The sequence below is a fragment of the Mauremys reevesii genome, linkage group 11 (assembly GCF_016161935.1).
Source record: "Mauremys reevesii isolate NIE-2019 linkage group 11, ASM1616193v1, whole genome shotgun sequence".
In the NCBI taxonomy this organism is placed as follows: domain Eukaryota; kingdom Metazoa; phylum Chordata; order Testudines; family Geoemydidae; genus Mauremys; species Mauremys reevesii.
In genome coordinates this window covers 36,150,200-36,161,976 of record NC_052633.1, presented here as the reverse complement: position 1 = coordinate 36,161,976, position 11,777 = coordinate 36,150,200, and the positions used below count along the sequence as shown (strand labels likewise).

The 11,777-nt window shown below is 42.1% G+C and overlaps 2 protein-coding genes across 2 annotated transcripts in view; both read left to right on the top strand.

The window, feature by feature from the left end:
- Nucleotides 1-4,761: 4,761 nt before the first annotated feature.
- On the top strand, nucleotides 4,762-6,534 carry HOXD8 (homeobox D8). The gene is made up of 2 exons (XM_039493658.1): nucleotides 4,762-5,266; nucleotides 5,823-6,534. The coding sequence occupies exons 1-2, from the start codon at nucleotides 4,762-4,764 to the stop codon at nucleotides 6,116-6,118; spliced, it is 801 nt and encodes a 266-aa protein (XP_039349592.1). The 3' UTR covers nucleotides 6,119-6,534.
- Nucleotides 6,535-11,348: 4,814 nt separating this feature from the next.
- HOXD3 (homeobox D3) overlaps nucleotides 11,349-11,777 on the top strand; it is a 36,711-nt gene continuing 36,282 nt past the window's right edge. Inside the window, exon 1 of the mRNA XM_039495467.1 lies at nucleotides 11,349-11,712. The gene's annotated coding sequence lies outside the window, so the exon portion shown is untranslated. The remainder of the gene's footprint in view (nucleotides 11,713-11,777) is intronic.

The window sequence follows — 11,777 nt, the reverse complement described above, 5'->3', positions numbered from 1 at the left end:
TATAAACACACGACTTTATCACGATAATTAAGATGAAGTTCATTGTAAAAGAACCTTGCTTTTTTTAGAGAACAACCATTAAAATGAAGGATCTGTAAATATTTATGAGCAGTTGTTTAAGGTTATGGAAAGAGTTGCAGAAACCTGGTACTTAATGTTTTTACCTCTGGAAAAAAGTGGAAAGGCAAATAGTGCTAAGAAAAGGTGTTGCATTGCTTCCCCATTCATTGTCAGCCCTATACCTATAATTCTTTTAAAGCAGGAAGAACCTAGGTATAATAAAACCATTGAGATGGCTAGACGTCTGGACCTAATGAGTTTACGATATGCTATGGCGCTTTTCTTTGAAACTATCTTATTTTGATGTTTGCGGTTGTTAGAAGAAAACAAAAATACAGACAAAACTCGGTCTTAAAATCTGGACTATAAATTGCAGTATGTCACCGTTGGGCCAAGACAATACGGGCAAGAAAAGACACTCAGGTCGAAAAGTTAACAGAGGTTTTAACATTTAATTGATTGTTAAATTATATTTGTAGAAGTGTTAGATGGCGGTAAATACTGGTACGAATATGGGCATATTTTTGAAAGTAGCCGTTTTTACTGGCTGATCTCAGATGTACACGGTATTACTGCAAGCGGGACGCTTTCTTGCATTGATTCCATTACACAGGCTGGGAAGGAATCGCAATCATACTAAGGCGAGATAGGTAGAACCTGATTTTAATATTTGCCAGTCGAAATGGAAGAGTTGAAGTTGTCCTATTTTTTGCGTTGTATAAACGTATATTTATTTCCAAATAGTCTGAGGGAAATGAAGGCGTTTCGAGCCACTGGGTAGCCTACAACTTCCATTTAAACAAAGTACTCTCTGTGTCCAACGACACGACATTTTAATTCCTATACGCTGACTGCTTTAAGAATGAAATATAAGAAGTATATTATTTACCAATCAGTTAAGTGGAATGTTCGGTATATTTGGGATAAACAATTGGCTGGATGGTGAAAAGAATCGTCTTTACTTAAGTTTACAGCTACAAAAATAATTAAATCAAAAGCAAGTTCAAGGCAGAAAAATTCTGAACCTGAAAATACCAAACCTCTAGTATTAGTGAGGTAATATGTAAAGTAACAGGACCAAAATGGGATAGCAACGGTTTTCAACATTTAAGACTTTAGACGTCTATACTGACTGCCTTGTGTATAGAAGACACTCAATTTTACCCGGTAAAATAGAAAGAGTAGTATATATGTGTTAAAAGATATGGTATTATGAACTATGAATAAAAAGCTTTTTGTGACTAAGGATATAGAATTCAACTCCACTCTATTTCTTAGTGCAAAGAGTGCTGGTCTCTACATTCCTTTGGCGTTGTATGCATTGTTTAGATAACTTTAGATGTTGAACGTGAAAGATAAGAGATGGTATTTATATAATTCATAGAAGCCAGAGTTAAAACAAGTAAACTACTTGTAAATCAAGGTAGAGTAAGTATATAAACAGAGAAGTAACAGAATTGGCTGCTGATCACGATTTCACTTGACCACTAGAGAGCGCTGTTGCTCCATTTTATTATTCTTGAGCCGACAATGCTTCTGGCTTTCGTGCAGAATATATTTTTATTAAAAATATAGACAATACTACTTTTAATCACGAATTTTATATTTGTAATCGAAATTAAACAAGTGTAACTGTTTTTTACTATGAGCTAAATGGATAGCTTAGAAAAACCTTGCGTAATCAGCAGTTTTGAGATGACAAAAAGATTCTTGCAGACCACACCGTACATGGCACAATATTTAATTATATGACGCCATAAATATGTAAACATCTATGTTTTTCCAGGAGGTTTCAGCTCATTGTATTATATTTAAGTTATGACAATAAACACAATGATAAACTCCTTTACTTATAAGTTGTTCCCTGAAAAAAAAAAAAGCTATAAGTAATGCTGGCTTATTGGGCCTATTGTCGAAAAATGCTCCCTGTATTTTCTAGGATTTGTTGCTGAAACCATAAAATACTTGAAGCTCTTTATGAATATTAAGCAAACGTCTTGTGCATTCTTTCGATTAATTTACAGACTTCTGGAGTATGAACATAAACGTTATAAAGACCAAGGGTAAAAGAAGGTAAGAAGCTAAGTTTGAAAGATATTTTTTCCAAAAAAATTGTGATCTTGTCCTTGTGTTTTACAAACAAGACGAGGTTTATTAAGGTCAGAACTGGTATATGTTTCATTAAGATAAAACATATCTATTTTTTCTCTGAGTGATCATCTGCGTATAATAAATAATATTTACGGGTCCAGGGGAAAAAAACCTACAAATTTCCCAGGGAATAAAACACATTTATTTTAAAGAACAGTTAAGAACGTAACAGACAGATACACTGTTATGAAATACAATACATTGCTATATTTCACAAGCAATCGCTAGATATATTCCTATACCCAATTAGCATAGCAAGGAAAATAAGGTCTGTCTCGATAGCCATACATTTCCATCTCACAAAAGGAATCAATAGGACAATCTTTTACGGGCTTTTACGGGCTGACTCCGCTCCCAGTTGCGCCGGTGTAAATCCTAAACGGTGTAGCTCTGCAAATCAGGTGGGCAGCCTTTTTCACACAAGAAGTATGCGTTGTCATAAGTATGGACGGCTCCATTTCATTGGGATTTACAGGATCGAGGCCTACACTTATAGAATACGCAATTCAGTATGTTTTTAGAACACACATACTCAACTGAACACAGGATACTCGTTAGAAGCAATTACAGATTAGAAACCATAACGCCAACAATAATTTACGTACATATCCTTTAAAACAACTGAGCTGGAAAATAAATTCTCTGGAATAACATTGTATATTTTATGACATTCTATTTCTTCCTTTCCGCCGAAAGATGTCTTAACGTGTTTTATGTTAAACTGGATATTCTTTCCATGAGATATGTTTCTGTCTCGGGTTTTTATGCATAGACAAGTTCATTTTGTGGAAGTTACCACGTTACCTACATAAACAGAAAAAAAAGAAAGTTTATTGGACATAATAACATAAGGGAGAAGTATGTGTGTGAGAGAGACAGAGAGAGATGGGAAAGGATTCTGGAGTCTCTTTTATGTAACCACAAATATTTTTTTCGATTCGCACAAGACGGTCACACATGGCTCTGACTGGATCTATATAATATTTCACCTAAATGTTAATGTCCTGTTTTAAACAGACAATGAGATCATATTCATCTTTATCCTATAAACTGACCGTTATTTAAGGAAACTCTTTTGCCGAAATATGGAAAAATCGGCAGTCGATTCTGCACCGCTTGAAACCAGCGGGAGTTTGGCCACTGACTCCTGTGGGAGCTGGATCAGACGCTCAAATCTTGGTTTGAATTGAATTTAAAGACCGAATCACTAAATTCGTAGGGAGGGACCTGACTGATTCCCGGTATCCCTTTGCCGAGATCACAGATTAATAACGCGGAGCTTCAGGTATGGAACGCTGGAACAAACATTGACCAGCCTCTGTACTCCATGAATTATTTGGGGGAGCTCTATGGCCTGTGTTATACAACAGGTCAGATAGATGGCCACACGGGCCCTTGTGGCCTTGGAATCTATGAATCTCCCTTGGCATCCAGCTGAAGAGAATTCAGAGAGAGCAGCGTGTACTGTACACCGAGAAATGCAAATGGCCTGCGAGCCCTTCCTTCCTTCCCTGGCCCCTGAGAACCTTCCTGCCCTATTTCTTATTCCGTCCCCAAGCGATGCTAATGCTCAACCACACAGTCTTCTTTTCTTTTTTTTTCTTCGCTAATGACGTTCACCCAGGGTGAAATGATGGAAAGTATATTCATAGGCATGATTTCCATTCAGTATCAATTAACCTGGGAGTCGCAGCCATGCGTGCAATGCGTCAAGGGTAAATGTGCATCTCATTTCCAACCTATCTGCTGTCCTAGACAATAGCCTGAGTTCCTGCGGAGGACACCGGGGCCTTTCTCTTTTGCATGGGTTTACATGTGCAACAATCATCTCCCCGTTGCATTTCCAGAGGAGATGTATGGGTGGCTATAGGGCCAGACGATCAGCCCTTATTTTGCTTCTCCGGGTTAGGTGCCTTTCCTCGCTCCCCCAAGTCTCCCCTTGGCCCGTGTGTTACACGGGCCTGCGCGCTGCACGCTAGCCCTACCATTGAATTTGGAGGCACGTTAGCCCTTGGCAGAGCTGCCTGTTTATGGCAGGCGTGGGTGTCTCGGTGTCTCAGGGCAGGCGTCTGGCCCCCAGCGCGCTCAGCCATTGGATCAACCCGCCCCGCAGTTATCTGGGGCCGATCTCTCGGCCTGCTCCGCGGGGTTTTAAATATGCGCTTTCCGAGCACACCCCGGGGGTGCAGGTGGCGGGGGCGGGGAGGGGGGTATTTGCGCTGTGGCTCGGGAGCGGGACGTGCCAAGCGAGGCCGAAGCTCCCCCTGCCCGGCAGCGCGTGTGCGTGTGTGTGGGGCCGCGGTGTGTGCCTGATAGGAAACCGTAAAAGCAGCGAGGCAGGTCATTCGGGGAGCGAGTCCGTCCCAGCCCTGGGCACCGCCGCGGCGCAGAGCAGCAGCCGGACGGCAGCGGCGCCGCCAGCAGCGCAGCGCAGAGCGGGCCGGGCCGGGGCGGCCGCGGCAGCCCCTCCCGGGGCCTGGGCCCCCCGCGCCGGCTGCTGCAGCTGCTGTGCTGGCCGCGGGCCCCCTCCCCCGGCCGCGGGCAGCGCCCATGAGCTCCTACTTTGTCAACCCGCTGTACGCCAAGTACAAGGCGGCGGCGGCGGCTGCGGCGGCGGCGGGCGAGCCCCTGGGCCCCGCGTACTACGACTGCCCCTTTGCGCCCGAGCTGAGCGGCCGCCACGCCGCTGCCCTGCTCTACGGGACCAGCGCGGCCGCCGCGGGCTTCCAGCCGCACCCCGGGCCCGGCGGCGGCGGCCCAGACTATTACCTGCCGGCCGCGGGGAGCCCCGCGGCTGCCTACCAGCCGCCTCCTCCCCCCGCGCCCGCGCCGCCTCCTCCTGCCCCCTGCGGCGGGATTACCTGTCACGGGGAGCCCGCGAAATTTTACGGATACGATAATTTACAGAGACAGCAGCTTTTTACGACCCAGCAAGAGGCCGAGCTGGTACAATATCCTGACTGTAAATCGTCCAGTGCTAATATTGGCGAGGAACCAGACCACTTAAATCAGAGCTCGTCTCCCGCTCCAATGTTCCCCTGGATGAGACCGCAAGGTTGGACGCTGGCAAAACCAATTTGCTTCCATCTCACGTCTGAGTTCTAAACTTCTTTCCCTTCTCTCTGCTCCTCCTCTCCCTCTTCCTGTCTCTGCGGCTCTGTGTGTGCTGGGACCGCGCTGGTGTGTGCGAATAAAGTAACACAGCGAGGAAACCAAAGCCTGTGCCGTAGGTGCAGGAGACACCACGGTAGCCTTAAACTCTCTGATCATACGCGTAGGGCGTAAATCCCATGAATACAGGTACACCCGTGTCAAAAAAGCCCTGTGCTTAAGTGTAAATACTGGGTGTGTTTTTCCAGCGATCAGGTCATAAAACAAGCCAGTAAGTTCTGACGTGTAATGAAAGCAGAGTAGTGTAATGTCTACGGCTATTTTTCTGTACCCTTGTACACAACTTCATATCTAACTAGCCACATATCTGTATTAATCCGTCTATATGCTCCTAGCTAGTCTCCTGGCTGTATGGTTATATCTAGCTGCACAGACACATATAAGCGCTCAGGGCAATGAGCTCTTTGTTTTGAAAAATCCTGTGTTTTTGTTTTAATCAGCAGCGCCTGGTAGGAGGAGAGGAAGACAAACATACAGTCGTTTCCAGACGCTAGAGCTGGAAAAGGAATTTCTGTTTAACCCTTATCTGACACGGAAGAGAAGGATTGAGGTATCCCACGCGCTAGGACTCACCGAGAGGCAGGTAAAGATCTGGTTTCAGAACAGGAGGATGAAATGGAAAAAAGAAAACAACAAGGACAAATTCCCAGCTTCCAGGCAGGAGGGAAAGGAAGGGGAGGCCAAAAAGGAAGCACATGATCTGGAAGAAGACAGAGCTGAAGGCCAGACGAATTAAGTTTGGCTTTTAAACATTAATAAAAGATTATTGGAAATAACGATCCACATATGCTGGGAAACACGGCCGGTTTTCTTTGTTGCAAAGGTCTTTACGTATGTTTCAAGTTATCCTGTGTCATTGGCTTGACGTTTCTGAGCTTTGTGTTCTGTGGTTTTGTTTTTACTGTATCAGGCACAATCTCTAGCTCACTTACTCTTATTTACATGGAAATTTGATACCGAATTTGTAGCAATATATTTTTATTGTAATTTTCCAATGTTTAAAAGATGGTGATTACTGTCAACGACATAAACTTCCTAATGATAAGTACCAATAAGCGAGACATAAAATGCTTTATTAATCAGAACAAGTGCACTTGTACTATTTTAAACTTTTTGCTATATTATGTTGAGTAAGTTAAAGAAATCTAATAATTTTGAAGACATTATCTTATTAAACTATTTACCTTCTATTATTGATATTGATTAAAATAAACATAATTTTATTCAAATGTAATACTTCTCAGTTCTCTTATCTCCCTTTTGTAATTCATTGGCTCGATAACCTTCTGGAGCTCTGCAATTTCCGTAACTTTTTCCTTTAATCGTGTCTCACTATATATGGTATTGCTGGGAGAGCTTAAGCCAAATATTTCGAAAGAACATAGCCGAAAAACGGCATTCTTTTAAACAAAGAGCAGGTGACCTGAAGTCTGTGGAAAGTGCGGTAGCCACAAGGGTTTTAAAAAAAATAGAAAAAGAAAAAGAAAAGAATAGGCTTTATCTTGTTCCGGCTGAGTCAATGGAAGCTTGTTATTGATTTCAATGATAGCAGACTTTTAATTTTTTGCTATATTTGAGAGAAATAACTTTGTTACGATTAAATCGTCTATTGAGCGAATACTTGAAAGGCCGATGGTATAATTCAGAAGGCCTGTTCCTGCATTTCTATTACATTTCTATTCTAAGTAGTCTCTTGAGGTCATTGGGGGTTTTGGGGTGCACAGGTAATGCAGGATCGGGTCCATGCTAGTTAACTGTCCAACACTGCTACTGCTTCACAGTTACTAGAAACCATTCATCTCACCAGGAATTTTCCTCGTATTTTCATTTTCAGCTGCTGTTGTAATTTTCATAAGTTGCATGGTATTTGTCCATTTTCCGTTTTGCAATATTTGTTTATTTAAGGGTCGCCATATTTATTTGTGTTACCCGAATGGGCCTAGTAAGATCGTTTGAACCATCTTGATTTTTTTTCCAATGGTGCAGGTCCGTACGTCTTCATACTGTTTTTCTTGAAAACAGCAATGCCTCTTGCAAATGAATATTGTGATCAAAACTCAAAATAGTAGAACACATCTCTGACTATTTCATAAAATGTAGATCGCTTTCATTAGGCATGTACTGTCTGCATTTCCACAATAATATGTCTTTGTAATACTACAGAACATCAACTGTCAGCAGGGTAATAAAGTTAATTTCCATTTTTTTAATTTAGTAAGAGACATATATATGACACTGCTAAATTACAATCCAATTTTAATTAAGAGTATTCAGGTTTCAAAAATATTATGCATCAGGTATTTCAGTGTTGCTTTAAGTTTAAAATGTTACAAAACCTAAGTAGAACACAAGGTGTCTCTGAAGTGATGCTTTATGTATGTTTGTATGTATGTATGTATGTATGTATGTATGTATGTACGTATGTATGTATTATCATCGGACTCTGGCACATACCCGCACGATGCTATTGGACAGGTGGACTTTTATTTTATCTTTAAAGGAAAGCGCAGCCAAACACAGGACTTCTATCCTGCTAAACCTCATTCATCTAAATATTCTTTACTCACATGAGTACTCTTGTGTCTGCTAGGTTTGGAAGCGTGAATAAAAGCTACTCAAGTAATTAAGTCTTTTGAGGATCCGGCCCTAGACCAGTGCAGATCGAGACAAGCACAAACAAAGGAAAAGGCCCTTTTTACCCCTAAAAAAACCTATCTGTATATTTCTGGTTTTTGTTTTTCACTCATTTCGTGCGGGGCTGTTTGAAAACAAACCTTTGGGGGCTGATATTGTGTAGTCTCATTAATCCTGAAATTTAGAGATATAAAACGCTCCAGAGGAAAATGTTTATATTTAGAACAGGCGGTGTAAAGGGATCTCACCAATAAGGCTGAAGGTCCCCAGGATCTCATAAGAAAAGCACACCCTGCTACTCGTGCTTCTGCTTGAGACGCAGGCAAGTCCAACTGCTTTAGTATAATGCTTCGATGTCTTTTTTTTTCCTGATAGAGAAAATACTATTTTTCTCTCCGAGGCATGATATTTCGCATGATCTGATCTGACCGAGTGAAAATAATCCTTGTTTGGTGAAGATTTCTATTTCAGAGTCTCCATCAAGATTTTGCTTAGAACCTTCTCCTTCCCATAATCCCTCACACATTGCGTAAATTATGTTTCGTGCAAAGAAACCAGAGGAACGCGCTCAGTGGTGCACCAAATGGCTTCCCACTCTTAAATTATCTGGTTGATAAACAAACATGTCCTCACGGAAACAGAAATCTAAATTTTGCTGAGGACACCAACCTTAAAATTATGTAAACACCAGTTGCCTGTAACGTATACTGGGAGGGGTGTGTGTAGTGGGTTTCGGAAATGGCCTACACTCTAGCCCAGTCTATGTGCAGTCCTGCGCTGCGCTGTTTACTCAGATCAAACTGCTAGTTCAGACAAGCCCCGATCCTGCTCCCTTTGAATTCAGTGGTGCAGGATCAGCCAGTAGTGAGAACTGTATCAGTGGAACAAAGTCCAATCTCAATTGCTCCGCTACAAATCTATATTAATTCCACTGAACTGAATAGAGTGTTCCCGGATTTGACACGATCTAAGTCGGTATGAAATATGGCCTAAAAACAGGCGCTGGGCAATAATTTTATAAAATTCAGGTTAACTGGTTTCTTTTAGGCAAATCCACTTGTTACTTCAGACTGAACCTCATCTAAAGAAAACAGCCTTGAAGGAGGAGTGATTCAAGCAAAGCTATTGTTCTGATCTATTTGATAAAGGTGAAAAATTTAATCTCCTACTTGGTTAAAACTCGTAAACGTGTGGAGACTGCAGAAAATCCATGAAGCAAACATTTTGCTGCATGAATTTGCATAAATACACCAGTACCCCCCTAGTGTCAGCAAAGGCTATGTGATTTGGTAATGCAGATTTACAGGCGACCTGATATTCTATATTCTATTTTTTTTTAAATATCAGCGCTAAAAATATATTCCCTGACCGAAGACAACATAAACATATTTGCTCCGGACCAAAACTGGCTTGACTAAATTATATATAGGAAAATCCTGTTACAGGGAAAGCCATTTTGAAAGGCCAGGACTGTCTGAGCCAGCGTACAAATAACTACCATAGTCTATAAACCCGAATGCTGCTTTTTAACGTGACTATTTATCTCACTGATATGTATCAATCTGGATGAAGACTTCTGTGGACACATATTTGATTTCTAAAATAAACCTATTTTTCAAAGAGGGGGGAATCAAACACAGATATTTATTACAATATTGCTTGTTGGCATGTTTTTCCAGAGGTGTATAAACAGGCTACCAGCAAAGAAGAGGAACTCTGTGCAATTTATTTGCGGTGGGCTAACAATATTACCCCAGAGTGCACCCATCTCATTCGTTCTTGGGGAAAGCCTCCCCCCCACAACACTTTTAATTTGGGCTCTGTGAGTTTATAATGCTATTTCGTACCCTTGGCTCTCGGATATCAGTGTGGAATTCTGCTAAACACAGCGATGGCACAAAATGGCCCACAGTATAACAGCGTACGGCCCCGTGAAATCCGGGTCCTGTGATTTACAGAGGGAGAGGCAACATTTGGAATGAAAAGTGGGTTTGATGTGCTAGTGAATGCAGCGCCAATTCAAACAAATCCCCAAGAGCAGTTTATGAAAATGGCACCTTTAATTTTTGCACAGGTTGTGCGATTTAATTTCAATTTTCAACATCTGTGTTTTAAATGAGTGAAATACAAAATATCTCTGCTGTTGATACCTCTATGCATGGAAGTTGTTGTGTGTATTGCACTTGTGTGACATTCATTTCGGTGTCCCTTTGCTCACGTGTAATTCACTCATGTGGAATATTAAAGAAGAGGGTGCATATATTTCAGAACACTTTATTTTTAACTCTGTTTTCCATTTGTGTGCACAATTATCTTGGATGCTGATAGGACAGGATTCGTAGTAGTTTCCTAACGTCAAAATATGAAGAGGAAACACCCAGGAATGTCAAGCGATTTTGCTCCGATCTGCATTTATAGGTCCAGGGACAATTTTTAAGAAATCCAAGTTTTGGTTTTTTTTTTCTGAGCAGCAAATGTCATACACGTGGCTGTTTTCTCCAAATGCAAACGGATTAATTAAACTCACGTAAACATGGAAAAACACGCAGCAGTTGAACAACGTGGATGATTCCACCTTCGAATTAAAGAAGCCACCGAGCAACCTGTGTGCGTTATAAATTTGAGACTGGTTAGGAAGGAGTTATTCCAGATCAGTTTATTTGTAGGCTATCGGTGAGCTTGAGTTCAGTAGTGGGCGCTAAAGCAGTTCCGCTTCTTTTTGTTGCGGGGGTGGGGGGGGGAGGATATAAATGACATACATTAAAAAACTGATTCAGAATAAATTCCAACACTCCTGGTATATGAAAATCGAGAAATGTAGATAACAGGTAGGGAAGAGGATCTCCCTTTTGAATAGCGCTGGCACCAGAACTCTGGGAGGACCCCAGAGACTTTAAGACCCAGGCTTGTGTTTTTGTGGAAATAAACACGCTTCAAACAAACCCGGATTTCTTTTGCATTTTCTTCCATAACTTCTCTGCCTGGGAGTGCAACTCTCCAGTGGGGTTGATTGCACGACCCAGTCAGAATGCACAGATGATCTGCCATGTCACGGGAAATAGAGGAAAGAGAGGAAATAAAGCTAGAGAGAGAAAGAGCAGGCAAAAGAAACATGGCGCTGGTAAGCAGTATGTGCAAAATCCGCAAGGAATTGCAGTAAATTCCTTTTTGTTTGAAGAAAATTTACAACTTGGTAATAGACCTTTTTATGACCTATTTGGGCTCGTCATTGGCTGAGGCTGGTCATGTGCAGGCAGTGATGGCTTTCATGGCCTTTTTCCTGATTTCCCTGGCGAATTTCCCCCTGCATTCTGCCTTCTGAGAGCCTCAACCCCTCTTTTTCTAACCTTTGTCTCCGATGAGGTGTATTACAGTCGCTATGATGTTTGTGTACTGATCCATTTTAGACCAGGGCTCTTAAAAAAAACCTCGCCCGATTTCTGCGGGCTGCTACCTTGTCAGCCTCCAGCTATTTTGAGGACTCATAAGCGAGCATCTCGCTGCCGAGTGGCAAGGTCCCAGTCTGCCAGGCTGGCTCCCGGAGCCAGGTTGTTTTGGGTAGAGCTCTCTCCCTGTACCTGTTAGCCCATTGTCTTTTGCCTTTTTATTTTATGCGGCTCGGATTGCTATCAACCCGTCTAATGGATTACAGCGACCCTCCTCGGCTCCCCTGCCTTCTTCCAGTGCAGCGAGCGGGTAAGGAATTCATTCATTTCTGTCTTATTACAGGGCTCCCCATAACCCAGACGCCACCAAATGAC

Excerpts from the sequence above, each read along its gene's own strand:
- HOXD8 (XM_039493658.1), top strand. The coding sequence starts at position 4,762 with ATGAGCTCCTACTTTGTCAACCCGCTGTACGCCAAGTACAAGGCGGCG. Across the intron at positions 5,267-5,822 it reads CCCCTGGATGAGACCGCAAG|CAGCGCCTGGTAGGAGGAGA; the intron begins GTTGGACGCTGG and ends TGTTTTAATCAG.